Source organism: Notolabrus celidotus, chromosome 15, assembly GCF_009762535.1.
Source record: "Notolabrus celidotus isolate fNotCel1 chromosome 15, fNotCel1.pri, whole genome shotgun sequence".
Classification (NCBI taxonomy): Eukaryota; Metazoa; Chordata; class Actinopteri; order Labriformes; family Labridae; genus Notolabrus; species Notolabrus celidotus.
In genome coordinates, this window is record NC_048286.1 from 10,451,741 (window position 1) to 10,473,382 (window position 21,642).

The 21,642-nt window shown below is 42.5% G+C and overlaps 1 protein-coding gene across 1 annotated transcript in view; it reads left to right on the top strand.

Annotated features, from left to right (window-relative positions):
* Window positions 1-21,642, top strand: part of LOC117826330 (receptor-type tyrosine-protein phosphatase F-like) — a 462,221-nt gene that overhangs the window by 345,702 nt on the left and 94,877 nt on the right. The window contains exons 10-12 of the mRNA XM_034702308.1: window positions 4,111-4,285; window positions 16,387-16,532; window positions 17,456-17,597. Coding sequence (XP_034558199.1) covers window positions 4,186-4,285; window positions 16,387-16,532; window positions 17,456-17,597 — 388 coding nt within the window. The 5' untranslated portion in view covers window positions 4,111-4,185. The remainder of the gene's footprint in view (window positions 1-4,110; window positions 4,286-16,386; window positions 16,533-17,455; window positions 17,598-21,642) is intronic.

Genomic DNA, 21,642 nt, shown 5'->3' on the forward strand with positions numbered 1-21,642 from the left:
AAGGACAATCTTCCTTTAACAGGCTGAAACCTCCAGCAGGACCAGACTCAATTTTATTGTATGTATAATTTTTCAAAAGTGCTTAAGTTTGAGCGCTGTGTGAAATACTAATGAACACAGATTTGTATCGTATGTAAAACATTTAAACCTTATATTTGATTGAGAATAGTGCAAATGTATTGTTCTATGAAATTTGTCTGCTCATAAATCAGAAAGTTGTGATACCTTTGTGATGCATCGCTGATGATTTCCAAGAAGAGTGTTACATTTTGATTTGCCATACCACAGGACAGTTTTCCACTTTGGTTTTATTACTTCTTGATGTGATGTGTCTGTTTTTAATGCAGTGTCGTGCCTGAGGGCCTGAAGATCACTGCCATTAAGTATTAGTTTTCAGCCTTGTCTTTTGTTTTTGCTCAGATTTCTCCAGATTCTCTGAAACTTTTGAAGACATCATGTACTGAAGATGATGAAATCCTCAAATCTTTTGCAACTTTATGCTGAGGAACATTATTCTGAAATAGTTTAACTATTCACTCACACAGTCTCTCGCAGACTCACTGGCTGTTTAGGAAACCGCGTAGTATGTAGTAATTACTGCACACTGGGTTTGAAGTAGGCAGATTTTAAAAACAGCAACAGACTCAGCTAGTCGGGAATGCCCGGGTCATCTTACTAACCTGTTGCAAATTAACCTGATTAGTTGGGGATGTTTTCAACACCACCAGTTTTTTTTCTTTTGTTCTACAATTACACAACTTTGCATTGTTTTGTTGTCTCTGTCCCAACTTTTTAAAACCTGTTGCTTGCATCAGATTTTAAATGAGGACATATTTTGCATAAAACAATAAAACAAATGTAGTTTCAATGACTGATATGTCTTATAAACACTGTTTCAATTAAATATAGTGTTTGAATTATTTGCAAACCATTTGTTGTCAACATTTTCCAAATTGTCCCAACTTTTTGGAGTTGGAGTTGCTCATGCTCACTGAAGCAGCTTGATCTACTCACTATTGATCATGATGCAGGAAAACGACTGACTCGAAAGCAATAGAAGTTGTTCTGCCAAAAATCCCTTGTGTGCTTTGATGAAAAGGCAGGGTCAAAGGAAATTGAGTGCTAATTAAATACAGCCTCAATTTACTTTGCTAGATTGTCATAATGTGCTTGCCGTAGTTCTAAAAACATTTACAACTCGTGACATACTGCTTCATAACACATTATTTTGGTTTCCTCTTTCAGACTGTGTTCATTTACATAATTTACTCAAGCTGTAGAACAGTTTAGCTCCTGAATTCATCCTGCCTAATTGTTGTGATTGTGATTATTAATTAGGATCTCAGTTTCTTTTGAAATAATCTGGGAGATCATTTTAGCCATAATTATTCAGTGCTAACTCACACTTCCCTCTCCGACTCTGACGCACTAACAAAGCTTCGCAATGAAATCTTTGCAGAGACAGAAGGATTCAAATGCATCTCGCTAGGGCAGACATCCACCTCTTTGTCGTTTCAGTGTTTTCTCCTGCTCTCCCACATAGTTGCAAACAATGTCTTTCTGTTTGCCGAGCCTTTACTCAGATTTTGGATCACACTATAGCAAGTCCCCGTTGGTGCCCTGTCCTTCACTCTGTAGCCCTACTACCACAGAACAAATGCACATCATGGCAAGTGTTGTCCCATAGTGTTTGTGTGCAGCTGGGAGGCACCAAGCTGCACGGGGATAAATAAGTAGCTAAATAAATAAATAAAGAATAAACCTCGCTCTAGGAATTTGTCTCATTGAAGATGAAAAGCATCTGCCTCTCTCTGGCATCTGCTGCAAAAGATATCCCTCCACCGCCAAGGGTTTGGAGCACGGCGAGTAGCCAACTTTATCAGCCTCGCTCACTTCCTCTACCCACCGACATGAACCAACGCAACGCTGGCGTACATAAAAAATGAGTGTCAAAACAAATTTGTCAGCCAACAAACTTGATGCGAGTTCGACTAATTTTTGCTGTGCTAACTTGAGGTATTAGCTTGATATAGAAACGAGGCCTCAGTGTCTTTCATTCTGGTTGCAAAGTGGGGGAGTGATCCAGTTCTTTGGCACCTCCAGCAGCATTATTTGTGTATCTTTTTCTTCTTCAGACAGCTGCAGCCTAACACATCAACAATGAGTTGCTCGCTTATTACCAGTTAAGGTGAAGACACCAGAGGAAAAATTATTTTGCAGAGGTTTTTAATAATTTAAGCCACACTTCTAGGCATGTCTCAAAACTGTACATGCAGGGAGGAGTGTGATACAGCCTGGTGCGATTACAGTTTGAACTCTCACTGATGAAAGATGTTGTGTTTGGAAATTCCTGAGACTCAAGGTGTGTTTGATAGGAAATTGGCTTAGTAGGCATGAAAGCCCAGAGGCACATTCCTGTAAGTGACAAACAGTGATGAAGAGGTAGTCGTCAATGATACCTGTCTGCAAACGTGTCCAGGTGAAGCACCAGCACGGTGACTCACAAAAAACATTCCATCACATTTTTCTTGTCTTTTTTTTTCTCTCTTGGCGAGTGACTTGTCAGAAGAGGTCAAAGCGGAGCTCAGACAAAAGAGAGAGGAAGCTCTTTTGCCTCACTAAGTTCCCGGCCTAACACACTGTTTTCCTTGGTCTTGTTTCTCAAGGAGGGTGGTCAAAGAAGTGCCCAGTGTGAGCATTTTTTCACTGTTTCCACACGCATTGAAGTAGCCTCATGAGTAATGGGCCACTGAGCACCTCCACAGGCTTAAGAATGGAAATGTTGTTTTTTTTTCTACAGGCTACTGGAGGCATTGTTTTCCTGACACTTTAACTTATTTGGCTGAACTGAATAGACTAAAGCTGACCGGCCACCCAGGAAGCCTCAAGATATTCCACAATGTGCACGTCTCTTTCTTTCTTCACAAATATCAGTAATCAGTATTTTTCAGCCGCCACTCTCACCTCAAAAGTGAGACTGAACAGAGGAGCTGAGAAATCTTCAATTCAATTCCAATAGGCCTCTTGTAAAATCTTTTTACAGACTCGTTGTCAGGCAGCCCTTGAAGACAAAAGCAGGCTTTCTTTAAAACTTTTCAAACTTTTCTCATTTTAGCTCCCTTTTTTCAAGTCCTCTGGAGATACTGCTTAAATTTACAGAGATATCTATCCTTACTGTGTTGTAGTCTGCTCTGCAGCGATTGCTCATCACAGATGGCCATGGGCATGAGTGTAGGGATGAGGAACTCAGTTAGCCCAGTCTATGGGCAAACAGAGTAACTCTGTTTATAATAGCATTAGAAATTGTATCTGCAGACCATAACAAACTTAAGGTCATGGATCTCAATCTTATCAGCTGGTTTAGTCATTTCCGACTCTTAATCTAATTCTTCAAAAGTCAAAGAATCATAGCTTGTGTGTTTTGAAACGAGGGGCCGCCTGCTTCAGGAGACGGAGTACAGCTCTCTGTTTTATTGCTTGGTTAATTATGGTTAATTTGCGGTACACCTGCTGCTGCTCTATTGACCAAACACGTCCCCCCTCTGGGTGTGTTGTGTTTTCAATGTTTATATATGCATGCATGTTGTCATGTTATGAGATCATGGCACTTTGCGTGATTTGAGCCCATCTGGAACACACAGTTCCAATTTCTTAATGGGGAACATTAAGTGGGCGGTGGCCCCGGGGGAGCTCTGTTTAGGAGGTCCTCTGGGTTTTTAACTGATCCCCACGGTGAAGGGAGAGCAAAGGAGCTTAATCCTGCGTGCTGACCCCCTCTTTGTTCTTTTTACTTCCTCTCATGATTTCTGCATTTGATTTATAACTCCTCTGATAATATAGTTTGCGTGTTCCATCTGCTTCCCTTGTTTTTCCTTAACTCTGTGCAGGGTTTTGTTGAGGTTATCAGGTGCCTTGTTGATCGTGAACAAAAGATCTGTGTGCCCACTGTTTATCTACAAGTATACAAGAAAACCCAGTCTTGTTCTGCTCCACAACTTTTGTTTGATATTTCTGCTTTACTGTGTTATTATTCTCATTCAAATCTATGCAAATGTACGGCGAGTTTGAATACTAATGCTACTCCTGTTCTGCGTGTGTTTGCTCTCCCAGGTGTTAGTCTTTGATCCTGTCAGAGTGGGACGTGTCTAGCAGGGGACCGAGGAGGGAGCAGTGCCAACTTGGAACATGGTGCCTAATATTCACCTGGCAGTGCCCCTCCTGCCCAGAGGGGCGTTGCTGTTCCTGCTTCTACTCAGCTGCGTGGTGTCCTCCTCTCTAGCAGACAGTAAGTAATCTCATCTTCACAGTCTCGTAATCTATTGATATATATATATAGATATATGTTTTTTACAGTAAGGCAAGCAGCCTCTCGTGATTCAAGCATGATGAAAAAGACACATAACGGAAGATTCATCATTTAAAGGGGCAGTGTTTCACGATCATTGGATGGGTGGATACTCGCAGTGAACACACTCTCACGCTGTGCAGCAAATCATTGAAAATCAAATATAGATTCCATTTACATCCTTTGCCTTTGACGTACTGCGGTAAACAGAAATAGCACCTTCTCTAATGCATGTTCCAAAGTATAGAGAGCTCCGGCTTTTATACTAAAAATAAGCACAAGGATTGAAGTGCCATCGGCCTCCGTGACCGGCTGTCAATCTGAATGACGGTTTCGGCTGGAAGAAGGAGCTCAGAAAGATGTGTCACCGTTGCTGTGCTTCGGGTCTCGGGGCAAGCCAAGAGCCTCTGCCCTACCACAGAAGGGGTCAGGGACAGAATTAATTCAACACATGACCTCACCTATAGTGCTGTCATGCGGTCACTGTAATTCAATTATACCCAGACCCCTCCCACCCATCCCGACCACGCCAACTGCCCTGTCCTCTAATACACGGGGTCCTGTAGGATTTGTTTTTCTGTCCCCTTGCCTCGTCTCACTCAGCCCTGTGTTATCAACTCTGTCTCTTGCGGTGTGTCTACAGCTCTGCACGGTGTCAGTGTGAACTTGACCTTGTAGAAAAGTTTTTCACTCCTTTCGTTTTTCTTTTGGTCCAGGAAGACTGTCTCTGCTCTGCCTGTAATGGGATCGGACCAAATCAAACCTTGACTGGAACAGAATTACTTAAGCAAGATGTGCCTCACTGCCCTGAATCCATTCCCAGAGTTAAACACAGTGACATGTATTTGACTCAAGTCCATTCATGCTGCTTTTCTAAAACTATTGCAGCAAGTTTCGGTCTGCTGGTCCTCCCTATTGTATCCTGTTATAAAATAGCATACTCTGAATACTTGCAGTTACTGGAGTTTGAATTTCTGTTGATTTATTGTCTGAATACCAAAGCAGATTAGATCTACAAGGCCTTTATATCATGCTCATTCTTGAAGTCATGTACCTGTGCCTTTCAATGCTTACATTTTAATTGCCATCATGGGAATAAACAAAATAGACTCTGCTGCATGTGCTGAAAAGGACTCATCAAAAAAATAAAATAAAATAGGCAATATCAGGAGGATTGAAGCTGCCAAGATATTATTTAAATGTGCCCAGATGTCCAGTCTCGCCCAGCCGGGGGGTTTGTTTATTAAGTCATGCAACTATTGATATTAATCTGAATCATGCAGAGAGCTGCTTAGGTTATATTAACCAAATATGCAGGATGTTTTAAAATGATCATATTCTGTAACAGTATTTTTACATGAAAGTCTTTAGGCCGTGTACACACATGAAGAAACAGCCAGCTCGTATTTTTCTTGTCAACATTCTCTAAATCATCGCTTAACGCAGATAATGTCCCACAGAGTCCTTAATTTTCTAAATGAAGCCTTTTGCTCGATGTTCCTCCGTCTCCATGTGAGCAAGATTTCCCTCTAATTTTGGTAATTATATCATTTAGGGGTAAAAACACAGAGCCAAGCATTTTAATGAACAGACAAAGACGCTCCGCTGTGGTCAATCTGGCACAAACGTTTGTATTGCAGGTACATTCAACTCGTGAATGAGGAATTCAAAGAGAGAGATGGCGTTTGAACCGACAAGAAAGATAAAACAAAAATAGCTGATAGAACAGCGTTAGCTCTGGTTGGAGGTTAACCTGTAGTTGTAGTTTAATGGGAGCACACATGGAAAAAGGCAGAAACCTGCTATTACACAGACTGTAAAGCAAACAGACATAGAATTAAAATAAGACAGTTGGGGGCAAAAATAACACCTACCACTAATAGCAGGCTTGTGTGCCTGTAATTTGTATGCAACTTAGTTATGTGAACTTGATAGTTCTAGTTTGGATTTCCTGTATTACAGGGCAGACAGCAGACAGATATTATGGGCGGGGTGCAAGTTTCTGATTACATGGGTTCAGTCGGCTGTCCTTGTGTACTCCTTGAAAAAGTTCTGCAGGCAAAGCGACCACAGGCTGCAAACATACGAGCATAGTCAGTCAATAAAAACATAAATACTGTTGTTTCAATCTACATCATCTGGAAGGCTACTATTGTCATGTTGTTTGTTTGTCCTGATACACAACATTCTTCACTCCATCATGCTATAGAATCACAAATAAGAACAAGAAATCCTCCAGCAGCATTATCAGTGTTTTGGCCATATGACATCATTCATCTTATAGCGTCAGTGAGGAGGAACACAATACAGTGTGATTACTCTGAGTGCTGATCGCAGACGTCCCATCGATCCCCGGGGAGCTCAGCCTAATCAACCAGCTCCCCATACAGCCTCCTCGTACACAATAGACCAGTGGCCCACAAGGTCAGCCTCAAAGTCACACATGCCCAGCACTTAAATGTAATGGTTATCTTTTTGTAGTGCTGTCATTGTGACTTATTTCATTGGCTTTAATAAGCTTTTGATGTATGTGTCTCCTCTGGCGGTTATACCCTGTTATAATCTTGGGTTGCTTTTCGAGTGAGGTGCAGCAACACCACTCAAGCTGCTGTAACCGAGCCTGCTCTCTTCACTCCCAGTGGCAGCGGGATTACAATGGCACTGTAATTAGCCTAATAAGTTAAAGTGACTTTTCCTGGCGCATCCTTTCAGTGTCTTATTTGTGGTCCACTACAGGCTGCTGCACCATCAATAGATGAATTGTTGTTTTCTTGCTTCTTTTGAAAATGTCTCAACCATTGTGCTCTCTATTGTCCGATGACTCGTCCATGGAGAGGTTTCCCATGGGGCCTCTTAGCTTAATATGCATGTACAGAAATATCCCCCAAATAGCCGTGTTTGCCTGTCTGAAGAAAATGAACCAATAAGACAAGCTCTGTAAAGTGATTTGCCAATTTTTTTACTCCTTCAATAGACTGATGTGATGGACGTGCCAAAGTGGTTTGGAGAGAGATGGCCAGACGAGGGGGAGGGGGGGATGCTGGGGGGCTAGAAATTGGATTGTATTTTTAAGTGTCCATATGGTCACCCAGTTCAAAATCTGACAGAGATGGAAATTGATTCTTTTTTAATTAAAAGTAACCATATCCACCTTGGAGAGCCACTTGGAGAGTAATGCAGTTAGCACACAGCTGTGGTCCACACACATCATACAGAGAGAGAGAGAGATGGAGAGAACCTCAGCATAGAAAATGTGCTCCGAGAAAGCAGTGGAGGAAGAGGAGTGTATGTGAAAGAAAATCAACAAGATGGAGTGATGGAGGGTCGTAATCTAGAGGTGGAGATTTTGATGGGAAGTTGTTTTCATAAGCGAGTGCAGCAATGTCAGAATGGAGGGAGGAAAGGGTCGTTGGAGGTTAATGGTGTGAGATTAATAGTTTAATTAGGAAGCTCAATAGCAGGGCCAGAGGCACTCACCCAAACTCTGCTGTGTCCCGGAATCGGCAGTGCCACAGGACGACAAGGATGGCTAGTGTCCTTCCAGAAAAGAGCGGATGGAGAAATATGTTTCAGTTATGTTTTCACATTGATGACTTGATTAACCAGAGACGCCTCATTTCCCCACTTTTCCCTGTATGTAGTATTCGTAGCTACTCGTATAATACTTTCAGTCAAAAGAATCATGAATAATTACAGATTTTGCAGACTGTTTTGTTTTTACGTTAAAATAAATATTCAGCACATTAAATGATGTTGCTATCGCTCTTTTAACCCATCCTGATAATCGATCAGACTGGAGGAATTCATGATTGCTGGAACATAATCCAATTTCTTCCAGGCACATTGCTAGACAGACGTGTATTGTTTACTTTTGGAGCATCCTCTAAGGTGCATTTAAAGGCATTTAGCTCAATCCAAACAGCCTGTGGACATGGAGCGACATAAAGCGCGACTGGATCTCAAGTGGGAACTGTTTCATGGGTAAATGGTCACCTTAGCTTTTCAAAGAAGCTAAATCATAAGGGAAGCAACAAAGAGCCCGTTGGCACATGTACAGGCAGAATTTCTTTGTTGCTCCACGTCCCTACGGTACCATGATTTAATTTCTCCCCCAATTTTGGCTAGGGGACAGTTGAATTACTTAAGACCTCCGGGCCGTGTGGGTGAGACGATGAGAACAATGGTAGGGGCTCTTTGTGGTCTCTGAGGGAGGGCTAATCTAGGGGAGGCAAATTAATGAGTTTAGTGAGGTTGTGAGGGGGTGCATGGTGATGGATGGTGGGCTAACCCCAAAATGGGATCTCTGAAGAAGCTAGGAGCAATCTGAGCAGCCGAGCCACCGACCTGCCCCCCTCCCGGGATCACTTAGCACACTTAACATTTTCCCCACACTGGTCTATTAATGCCAGGGTCTGAGCCAAGGTGACCATTGGACTTTACCCAGCAGCAGTAACAAAGCCCTCTATCAGTTGCCCAAATCTCCTTTCATACTCCCACAGCAACTTTACAGAGTACTTTACATTTCCATTACAAAGGTGGCACGCTATACACTGTATTACAAATTCAAGCTGCATTCAAATCCCTCCTTCGTTTTTGCATGCGAGTGTCCCCAGGTTGACACTCCGTTTGCCACCCACACGCGCCTTCAAATGCAGCAGTCATTCGTCCTTCACTGCTCCAGAATGGAAAAACACTTAGTTTCATGACAGCGCAAATGAGAACATTTCATCAAGCGAACCAAATGAACATCGGAGGTGATGTAGCCTCCAGGTTATGCAGATGAGCTGTGCAGCTCAGCCAGCATTAGCAGGCTTCTCTTGGAGGTTAGGGCCACATACTTAATAAAGAGCCTGTTCATCAGAGACAGAATGATTATAGATTTGCATTGTCCACTCTGAGAGGTGGATTATACATCTGTTATTTCCAGATAAGTGTGTGATGAGTCTGTGGCAGCGATGAAAGAAATGGAAGTGAGCATTGACAAACATATTGTATTCCCCTATTTCATAAGCATAATTACATCAAAACAGTGTGATTTGAGAGGGCAACAAAGGTACTTTTGTCTTTTAAGTATAACAAAGATTCATCAGATTACAATGCCTTCATCTTATGTCTGCTCAAACTTTCCCTCAAGGAATCAGGTGTGTTGAAAAGGAACCACAAGCAGTGAGTCATCTCTGACAAGACTTAGGTTGGGCGCCAGTTTAAATACCACAGGTAATATAAAACCTCAGACTCACGATGGTGTGATACCAGGTACACAATGAAGCGTTTATCTTCACATGTTTTTTAAACACTTGCTTTTAAATGCCCACTCCAGGCATTGGTCACCAAAGCACAGTGTGTTTCTTTTCTTTTTGTTTTGTCTTTTTCAAATGTCACATATTGACTGACAGACGAGAAGAGAGAGAGAGAGAAGCCTTGAGAGATGCCTTCCCTTGTTCATAATCGGCTTGAGAAGATGAAAGCCATTACATTAATGTTGCTCACACTGGGAAGAGAGGAGTGAAGGGTAATTGCACTTAGAGTTCTTGTTCTTCTCTGGCGTCCTGAATAATTCACGGAAGGCTGGAAGGCCTGATTGAAAGCCTGTCTTCGCGGTCTGTGAGGTTATTGAAAGTTTGATGTTTTCTATTCTCCTTTTCTCTTCTATAGGTTGCGACGTTTTGTCTTAAGTACAGTATCTCACTGATGATGAATCGCATAGCTCTTGTGATTTCACTGAAGTTCTGATAAAGCTTGTAAAGCGCCATCAATCTTCAGCCGCTTCCCTATCATTCCCAAAAGAGAAAAAGAAAGTTTCTTTGGTTTGTGTGTTATCAGGAGGGAATGCAGCGTGAGCTGACTGTCAATAGAAAGGAGTGGAACGTGCAACCAAACCAGACCATCCAGCATGAACCTGTTCAGACATGTGGAGGGTTGAGCTCACGCCATCTATATGGGGCTGTGTTGTGTTTGAAAGTAGAGCGTTCCAAATGTGAGGTGACGATACTTAACACTGCACCTTTGTGTCAGAGGACTTCTAGACTCCATTACCTGAGTCTAACCTGAGTTTTCATCCTGTGTCTCACTCACCCTGCAGCAGGAACAAGAGAGGAGCTGTTGGGCTGTGTTGCACAATGACAGCTCTCTTAAGACAATGAACTCAATTTGGCAGATTTGAGAGTAATAAATTACGTTGACCTCAAATGCATCAACTACAGAGAGATGATAATGAGAAACTCTGATTCATATTCACATAAAAATGAACACGTGCGATGCACACGTGTCATTTAGAGATATTAAATACCACAATGCTTGACTGTGTTTGGCTGTAAAAAATGAAGAGCAGATAGCAAACATTATGTTTATTGGTTTAAACAAACAGCCTGAAGTGCCGTTGACTTTATCGGGGTAAATAACTTGCAGGGGAGGCAGCTTTATATGGAATTAATTGCAAACAAGTTGCCTGCTAATGGCCCGAAAAGGCCTTAATGGAAGTGTTCCATTAAAACAACCAGAGCTGATGCCATCAGACAAATTTCCACTAAGTGTTGCCTCATGAAAATGATAACTTGCTAATCCATTATTAATAAGAATTAATGGTTTTCTCTCTGCTGTGTGTGTATCGATCCCTGATACTCTACACCAGAGAGTAGCTCTCATTGGGCACTCTGGCAGAACTGGGAATACGCTAATTGTTAGCCACACAAGTGCCATTTACACGACTCTCCCTGCTGTCTCTGAATTTATTACAAGCCCTGCTCTGAGCCCCCGACAAGGAAAGAAAGAGAAAATTATATGTGGTGGTTTTGAGAGGGCCAAAATAGCAAATCTCAAATAAATAAATACATTTTCAGTCTCTAAAGAGCTAGCCTCTATTCTTGCCCTACATTCAACCTTTTCATTCATTCATCCATTGGATCCATTTGCTTGTGTCGTCTTTTATAAAGTCATTCATGTTTCCGTACACCAACAGGTTTTCCTGATCCCCTGTCCCAGCACCTTGAAATCTATCTCATGAACACCTGCAGCATGACTGAAACCTGGGAACCCCCCACACGCCTTTCATCTGTCTAATGACCTCAGACCAAACAAATACTGCTGCGGGCATTATGCTAACTGAGAGAAGCTGTTTAATCTCCCCCACACAGAGCAATCAGCAGCCACTAGGCTCCCTCAGCGATGTTTAAACTGGAAATCTATGCAGATTTGTCAGTGACCTGCCCCAAAATTTACACGTCAAACCAACGCAGCGTGAATGTGATTTGCATTGAGAATACACCTGGTTTATGCACCTGGTTCACTACTTACAGCTAGCACAAGATTAAGCTAGCACTTTGTATCAGCGTGTAAACATGAGGCCTTAAAAGGGTTTGTATTGTGTTCTCTTATGACCCTGTGATTTGTTATTGTTATAATAATCAGGTTGATGCGTTGTAGCATACCAGAAACACCTTATTAGTCCGATAACAAAAGAAGAAAACAGAGGGTTGGGTTTTGAATAACTTGTGATCTATTCGTTAAATGTAACATAAAAGCCTTTTTGCTCAGCCAACAACAAACGTGTTTGTTGTTTTCCACCACAAGCAGCCATGCTGTTGTTTGTGTACAACAACACTGTTTTGCATTTGGTAATCAAAGCCGATACACGATGATGGACTTGTAATCTACATGTGTTTATCTACTGTAATATTCATAAACCTATTTAAATTATCGATGAAGCACCTCCGTCTGGTTTTCAATGGATAAACTGCTGCATTGTGGTGAATTTGGGGTATTCATGAGTTGGTTACCTCAACGCTGAAATTCTGTCACCTTGCATCCAACACTACGCCTGACGTTTGTGGCAGCATCTTCTGCACATTTCAAGCGAGAAGAGAGCATGCGTTAAAGTTGTGTGTGTCGAGATAGGAGTTCTCAGTGTGATGTATCAAAGCTTCGAGAGGTTGCAGCTCAAAGCCTGCAGTCACCGGCTGAGTGAAGGATTTGCATAGGTAGGCTTATGTGTTTTCCACTTGGTCCCTGCCATTGTTTTCATGTGACAAGTGCCTGACAGCCAGGAAAATGGGACACAGGCACAGAAAAAAGGGTAGAGTCTGGATTTTGTCTCTCTAAGAAAAGAAGTGACAAACGGAACAGTTTGATATGCTCGCTCGCCAGTGGTGCTCGCAGTGATAGAGGAACTCTGCAGAGTTTTAGTCCAAAAATAAACGCTGTTGGAGAGTGAGACGACCACTATCAACCCGATCCAGATTCTATGATTGAATGCCTGGCGAGATCAGGATTAAGGATGGACAGCTCTGATTTTGCCATAGTTTTGCCTCTCAGTCATAGGTTAACCCACAAAATGCAGGGGAAATCTTGCTTAAGAGGATTAATGTTGGAAAAGTTGTTGAGGGCCAGTTTTCCTTTTCCCCCACTTATCCCTAAAAATCCTTGTGATTTCTTAGATCCAGCGGCCCCCTTGCTTAAAATGTTTGTGGCAACACACAAGCTTACACCCATTAATTTGAAGCATGTGCCGAGGACTCTTTAATGCCGCCTGATCCTCCATCTTAGCAACAACGTGAAAAGCATGCACATCAACCCAAATGGAGCCGCTGTGGACAGATGTTAGCGGGAACCCTTGGAAGTCAGAATGGTGATAATCAGGTCTTGAGGATTCCAACTCAGCAGCCATGCACGCACAGATGCATGCTCAGGCACACACTCTTTAGAGCTTATCAGGTTTGAATCATTAGCACAGCTCCCCTGCTGCTGCCGGCATGCGTGTCACACACAGTCACATTCTCATGCTATAGAAAAGGATTTATCACCGCTCTGCTGCAGTCTAAATCTTGTCTCTCAGAGGACCAGGATGAAAATATCATTCAAATGTCAGGTGGGTTTAGGTACTATGAAAGGGTCGGAGGTCACAGATGGATGGATGGAAGTGTTGGATTACTGTGTATCACCAAGCACATGTAAGTGGCTACTCCTACACTACAGAGCAGTGGAGTACACTCCAGCCTGCCAGGGTTATGTAAAATGCTGTGGACTTGAACGTGTTTTTGTTTGTCATCGTCGGTTTAGAATAATTGCTTTTTAACCAGAGGACAAAGATGTTAGCTTTAATCTCTTTTGCTAATTTGAGAGTTATTTGACAGTGACTTAGTGCAAGAAAAACAGGTCATAAAACGGATGATTTCAAGTATAATTCAAACCAGCTGGACTCCGGCATTTTATTTTGGAAAGTCATTAAGTGACGGTTTCTTTTAGTGGTTTGTTTTATGCGGAGCAGTTGAAGGTATTCTAGTAATTTTGCACATCAGTGATTACAAGTGAGCTGCAGTTATCTTTATACTCATCTTAAAAATCATGCTACACCCAAAGTTGTTATTATTTATTCAATCCATTCATTTATCGAGAACATATATCTATGACTATGTTGTATTTCAGTGTGGCGGGGACAGTAAGCTTTGAAGCATAAGCCACATTATACATCTCTTTTTCTGCAGGTGGCTCCATCTCTCTCAACCAGTTGCTTTTTAATATGTATAACCGCCTCACATCAAAGTGTTATATATGCACATAGTTCACCGCCTGCACGCTTGCAGTATCTTTTTTATTGTATACTGCTGTATTGCTTAAAGAAAGCTCCTCCACAGAGATGTCCTCGAGCAAGGACAGACAACACTAACTCTCTCTCTCTCTCGCTCTATCGCTCGCCAAGTGAGGGCAGAGGTTGGTGATAAAACAGGTAGACCTAGAGAAAGTACTTAGAAAAGGCCCTATCTGTATCAGGGTGAGGTACAATGCTATGCTAACAGGACAGTGACCCCACCTCCTTCCACCAGTGTTATATTAGAACACATAAAAAACGTAAAGAATGGTGGCAGCCATTGCTGGATTTTCCCCAGCGTGTGCTCTGTGAGGGAAAGCTGGCATCTCCTGTGTACACAGCGTAATGATTCACCCCTTTGTGCACGTCTCCACGGGGCGGTCCTCTCGTCACCACTGTGGTTTAGGTGTTCCCCACTTCCCTCCTTAATGACTCTGGAGATGAAACATGAGCTGACTGAGCTGTTAATAAGGACATTGTCTTATGTTGTTGAAGCCAGACTCTTATTATGCACGTCTGAAGCTGCAAATAAAGCACAGAGCATGGCGGCTATATAGCACGGAGCTGCTCATTGTAGCGTTGTGTCAACTTAGATGAGCTGTCACTGAAACAAACACGCCATTGTCCTGCACATAAAGCAGTTGGGTGTGGTGCTTGACAAAAACACCCTGAAGGCAAACAGTAGAACCACATTTAAAGGTGTTCTCCAAGGTAGCCCACTGTGTTGTTGTAAACACACACTATCCAGGATGTCACGAAGAGGTTACTCTGCATAGTGGGAGCATTGTTTGGAGTTTAGCTCGTGCCAGCGAGTTTCAATACATCATGAGCCAAAACAGCTGCTGGAGTATTAAACCCAAATAACCTACAGTTAATCTGGAGTTAGGCTCGAATTAGGAGTTACTCTAAAAGTGAATAATTTACCATCATCCTGCTCTTCCTGTCCCCACAAATGTTACAGATGTGTTTTGTGGGAGAGTAGGAATGCATGTTAAATTCTAAGAGTTTTAAAACATCATCTCCTCTTCTTTACTATATGTTTCAAATGACTCAATCTTATTTCTACTTACGTTTAAATGATCCTAAAGTACCATGGATTGAAAAAAAAAACGAATTTACAACCAGATTTTTGCCTCAAAGGAGAGAAAGCAGCATAATTGAGTGATACAAGAGGGAGTGAAAGGAGAAAGCGGTGTAATTGACAACAAAGCAGTAAATCCGAGGACTAGAATTGTATTCTCTTCTTTGATAAGATTATATTTCAGACTTTTTATGCCTTTATTGATAGGCCAGGATAGTTGATGGAGTAGGGAGCTGGGAAGAGACAGTGGGGACACATGACATGCAGCAAAGGACCACAGGTCAGATTTGAAACCAGGCCGCGGGATTTAACCAGTGAGCTAAAGTGATTGCTTCACATGGTGGATGTATTCTGAGTAATTAAAAGGAAAACACAGGAAGGTGCCACTTTTGTCACAATCCAAACGAATCAACACTTCTGCCTGACAGCTGTGTGTGGCCTCCTCGCCTTCCTTTCCTTTTTAGCCCTGACCTGCAGACTACTGATGAGGATGGATTCACACCACAGCCCAATGATTGACGTCTGTAAATGTCCCCAAAAGAGCAGAGTGATTAGGACAATTAGAAAGTGAAAGCAGAGGGCGGAGCCTCTGCAGACATGGAAACACATCCACAAGTAGAGCTTGAGAGGGATTCTTTTCCTAAGTTGCTCATTTTAACTCTTATAGTAACAGTATTTAAAGTTTGATGTTGCAGCCTTTTCTCTGTAGCAGCTCTGTGTGCAGGTCAGCTGGGCCATTTTGCTATCATTCAATGGGACATCTGAAGAGAGACAGGATATGTAGTAGTCTGGGATGATAAGCAAAGGGCTGTGGTTGGACTCAAACCCACAGATGTTGCAACAAGGACTTTAACCTCTGCACGTAAGACACGTACTCGTATCCCTGAGCTGAATCAGCGCTCTACAAGTAGATATCAATCTTAAATTTTGTCCTGCTGGACTTGTATCAGTGTTATAAATTCTAGTATTCCTGCAACCCTGTTCAATAAATAGAACTGCAGCTGCATTTTGGTGCCCTGTTTCAAATGGTGTGTCAAGCAGGGGTGAGAAATTTAACATGATATGTTGACAGGCAGGCACACAAAGCCGCAATACTTCCTCTCTGTCTGAGCTGCAGGTGTGCACAGCAACAATGCCACAGTGGGTTTTTTCTTCATGTTGCCTTTGCGGGGAGAAAATGATCCCCATATATAACCAAGTTTTACATGCCCACATGACTGACAGTTCGAACTAACATCCCCTTCACCTCTCCCCCTCCCTTCTGCTCCCTTCTTCCCCTGCCTCTCTCCCTCTGTGCCCATCCCTGACTCCTCTCCCTCCCCCTTTTTATCACTCTCCGTCCCATTCTCTATCTCCCCTCTTCTCCGTCTCTCTCAGACGTGCCAAGTTTCGTCAAATCCCCGGAGGATCAGACGGGCATCTCAGGTGGAGTTGCGTCGTTTGTGTGCCAGGCCGCCGGGGAGCCAAAACCAAGAATCACCTGGATGAAGAAAGGCAAGAAAGTCAGCTCCCAGCGCTTTGAGGTGAGCACTCATGCGTGACTTTCAGATCTCGAAAGGGCTCTCAAACACACCCACACGCAGACGCACAAATACAAGCAGGCACGAACGCAACACACGTGACAAACATTAGAGGCGTGGGCTTTTTGACGGCCTCTGCAGACCTCTCTCATTAACACAGACACATCCGCACATGCATTACAGCTCACAGCATTAGCACTTAGCACACACACTAACAGAGCACACACAATCAATCGCCCTGTTATTGAGCATCACACCAACTCTTCTCCTCTCCGAGCGAGACCAGACAGGCTTCCCTTCTCTTTAATCTCCCTCCATCTTGATTTATATAGTCCTCTTCATCTCTTTCAGTCTTTTTACACCCTCATCCTTCCCCTCCTGCTCCTCTACTCCACCATCTCTGGCCATACATCCTCTTGATGTATTACTTGATGTATTTCCCCTCCTCTTTTGAACCAATATGAACAGAAGAAGTGCCCTAGGTGGGAATTCTGGTTCTGACCAGCATCTCTAACAAAAAGTAGTCGAGGTATCTGCTTGTGCTCTTTGGGAAGACTTCTGGTTTGTAACTCTTGATATGATGCTTGTTTTGCTTCTGCTTTGAAACACACTGTTTTTTGGGGTATGATGTCATGACCTTGTGCACCCAATAACTCAAGTTAAAATGTCACTGAAAAGATTCTGTCAACCTTTTTTACTCTGAAAAGTATTGTGCTTTTGGAAAGGTTTAATTCAGCAGAATGACTTTCAACAAACTATCAAAGCTGCAACACTTGAGTGTCTTCCTCTCTGATCAGAAACAAAGACATCTGCAAGTCTGAATAAATATTATTTAGATGTAGCAGTAAACTCAAATCCTTTCCAAACGAAAGAAGTCCCCTTCAAAATAACATTCCTGCCCTTTTGCCTCGCTCCGGCTCTCCTAGGTGATTGAGTTTGATGATGGCTCAGGCTCCGTACTGCGGATCCAGCCACTGCGCACACACAGAGACGAAGCCATTTACGAGTGCACAGCCACCAACAGTGCTGGCGAGATCAACACCAGTGCCAAGCTCACAGTGCTTGAAGGTAAGATAAGTTCGTTTTTTTTCGCTCTGCTTCTTTCTCCATCTTTGCCCCTTCCACCCGTCCTCCTGTCTCCCTGCTGGTGGTGGTTTTTGGAGCTTTTATTTCAATCTGTCTAAAAGTAAATAAGGGTGCTTGCCTTAATAATTCATCCATAAACATTTGCAAAACCTGAGGATCCCTGGTATTGACAGTGTCATAGAGGTGCAGATCTATCTTAATGTAAACTCCACAAGGTGAAGAAAAATGCAAGGAATGTGTTTTTTAAATAAGATAGCACGCAGTTCAGCAGTTCAGCAGTTCAGCAATTCAGCGATTCAGCAAAAAGTCTGACCTGGAATCAAGTTATATTGTAAGAAATAGCTGCCATTTATTGACTATGATGCCACACTCTCCATTCCTTAATGAGTTAGCCATCCGTGTCCCAATCATCTACCAGAGAAAATCAATCCCATAATCAAATAAAGAAATAATAAATTGCCCCATCAAAAGCCTCATCTGCTAAATAATGACTGATGGCTGAAATGCACATATATAAAGAGGTGATTCCCTCTGCATCTGGAAGAGGAAAATAGATATGCTAAACATGTTTACATAAACAGTTTGAACATGTCAGGCTGCCCTCCATGCCTGCAGGCCAGTCTGACCTCCCAGCGTTTCTCCCCTCTTGTATGTAGAGTTAATGCTCGTGATTTATGGAGACAGGGCCTTCCTGTTCAGCCTTCCATGCCAATGAGCTGTGAGGATGAATTTCTTTTTCAGTTGATTGTAATTTTGTCATGTGGGTGCTCGTCATCACAGGAGTTGATTTCATTAGAAACTTTCAAAGGAAAAAAAAAACATCTCCAGAACCAGCCAGCGGGAGGATTAAGGCCGTCCTCAGCCATTACACTGGCATTAAAGCAGATCCCCACTCAGTCAAATACAGCCTTTCTATCCCTTGTTTCAGTCCCATCTTTCTTACACCCACCCTTCCTTTTTTTCTCCGTCCACGCTGATTTGATGATATCATCGGCTGGGCTTGCGTAATCTACCCGTAGGGACTTTTTCTCCTGCGCAAAGAAAGGTTCTTCTTTTTTTTTTCTATTTCTCCTTTTGCACTGTATCGTGAGGAATGCTGCTGCCTGCACAAACAAACAGCGCTTACATGACATGAGCGCACATGAATGAGATGAGATTAATCACAGTGTTAGTGTTTGGGGGGCAAAATAGGACACAGAGTTTGGATTCCCTCAGTTAGTGGAGTAGAAAGACGCACAACAGTGAGCTACTGTTTCTCACCAGCAGACGTGCTTTGCATAAAGTCTCCATCTCTCTGTGATCCTGTGCTCCGTGCTGGAGCTACTAACCCAGGAGTCAATACCACACATGCACATTCATTTAGATTGCTGCATACATCTTAAGCATTCCATATGAACTAGCCCTTTTTGCTAAAACCACAAATTCAGGTTATGATAAAAGGAATTTAAAATGCATTAGTTTCTATTTCTTTGAAGAAAAAAGTCCCAAGCTCACCTGAATAGAACACAAGGTTTTATTTTGCAGCAATCAGTTACTTAATGCCAATATTTGTCACAACACATGGCGCCACTTATCGGCAAAGCGAGCGCCCCCCTCATGACTGAGGCCAGCCGTTACTCACCGCGCTAGTGCCAGGGGGATGAAAGATGGAGAGACATGGTGACCGGAGCAAAGTGGCTCAAAAGTAGGACAAGTTATCCAACAGCTGAGGCGGAGTTGGTAATGTCTTCCTTAGGAAAACAGTTATCGATGCAGCACAGGCATAACAACAATTAAGCAGCCAAAAATATGGTGCCATGATTCCAAAGATATGGAGCAAAATAAGATCGTTTTAAAATGCTTCGGTTACTTGCAAACAGATTCAAGGTACGCATGTTGCCAGGTCAGGTTATTGAATTTTTGCCTTTATGATAGGACAGCTGAAGAGAGACAGGAATCATGGGAAGTGGAGAGTGGGGGAGGACATGGCGACCTCTGCGACGAGGGCTGTAGCCTCTGTATGCGCCCCCTGTTATTTAATTTTTAAGGTAATTGAATACTGGTACCATACATGCTTCATTGATGCATTACATCATATTTTATTTCATTTAAATGTAACGATTTGATTAGTTTGTTTTTATCATCATAAAATTTGATTATTAAAACCATTTTAATTATTAAATCAATATTTGGTCATCTTGAGAAACAGGAGGGTTGATTCAGTAACATGAGTGACAGTAGTTTGTAGATCGGTCTGGTGTTGACACATCCATCTAAAACCAACACCTGAGCCTGCTCCTCTACCCCAAGCTAAGCCCCTTTAAGCTCTTTGTTTTGAACTGACAAACCAAAACAACGTAGGTTCACACCAACCTGTGGACAGCTGCTCTCAGCCTGCAGGCCCAAGCAAGCCGCTTCTACGCTACCTGTCCAGATTAAAATGGCTGACTGCCAAAGTACACAACTGCTGGAGTCTTCGTAGATCATTTAGCAAGGCGAAGAGAGACAGATATTTATTTCCAGACTAGTGCTTAGATGGTATGTTGCCAAGTTGTATTTTCTCGAAGAAGGAATCTCTGCCAAAAGAGATACTGATAACCTCATGAGCTGAATGCTACACAGGCTTGTTGCTTGTTTTCGAACCTCATTTTAAAAAATATCTCCACATAGACTCAGTGGTAATGTAAATATGTGGCATGTTCACAGTATTGAGACTTCCTGGTAGAGAACATTCAGTTTGAAACTGAGGAAAACTTTTGAATGTTTTTAAAGCACGTTCTTCCTGTGAATGTTTCTTTTTTGTTTTCTTTTTGTAATATTTGTAATACATTTTGACTTAGTCCCACGGCCCTTTTCCATTTCACCAGAGGAGGACTTCAAGTGCAGTCACACAGGCTGGTAGAAAAAAAGAACCACACATCAGATTTAATCAAAATAACTCCTTCAATCTGCTCATCCAGGACCCCAGGGATGTGCTGTACAACTTGTTCATACATGCACATGTGAACACAAATGTACAACCACAGTCGTGCATTCTCCCTGACGCCAAGGCACTCTGTAAAAACCCACACACCCTCACAGTGAAATGTTGTCAGCTCGGCTCTATTTTTAGACTATTGTTTGTAGCCTAGCGATACATCAAGTTCATATCAGCAGCGCTACACAAGAAAACACTGGGGCAGCACCAAACAGACGAAGACTAATGATCCCTCGCCTTAATGGGGCAGCGGTAGCCCGAAGGTGTCACGTCACCAATGCTGCCATTCGGAATCAAATGATAACATCTGAAGAGAGTGACCAAGAAAAGTGCAGAGCTTCTGTAAACTTCCCTCCATGTGGTGCCCTTGAGCAAGACACAGAACCAGTACAGCTGCTTGGTGACAAATATGAGAGGACTGTGGCTTCCCTGGCTCGCTCTCCAAATGTGAATGTGCAAATAAAAATTCAGCTGAGCATTGCTTAAAAGCACATCACGTTTCGGTCAACCTTCCCTTAAAAAAAATAAAGGTTGAAAGAATGATTTCATAAGCAAAAGCTTCCTGTTTTTTGCATTTCAAAAGAAAAGCCTCACATTCCCCACATGACTTTAAGTACATGTGACTTTGCCTCCACATAAAGTTGTCATAATACATCGAGCAGAGAGGCAGTGAGTAGTAAAGTCATTATAGCACTAAGTCGATCTGGATTATAGTTTTAAGCAGAGCAAAGGAAGGTCGAGCATTAATTATGATTATTTCATATACCGGCTCTTTATTTTGTTCTGCCAATCCTGCAAAATATGGATTATGACAGTCATAACGGTGCAGCTTTACACATGCCTTCACTGTGCTCATTTGAAGGTTATGGTGTATGCAGAGAAATGCTCGGGTTCAAAAGTGCAGTATGGTATCTGGATCACTTCCTTGTGATTGTGAATTCAGTGGATCAGAGATCATTTTTGGCAGTGATGCTTGCTTCTTAATTAAAGAAGAGGGACTCAAGTCGTGCAACCTTTACAGAAACCCTGTCATTAAAATGAAGAGTTTAGATGTTCAATGGATTTTTAATC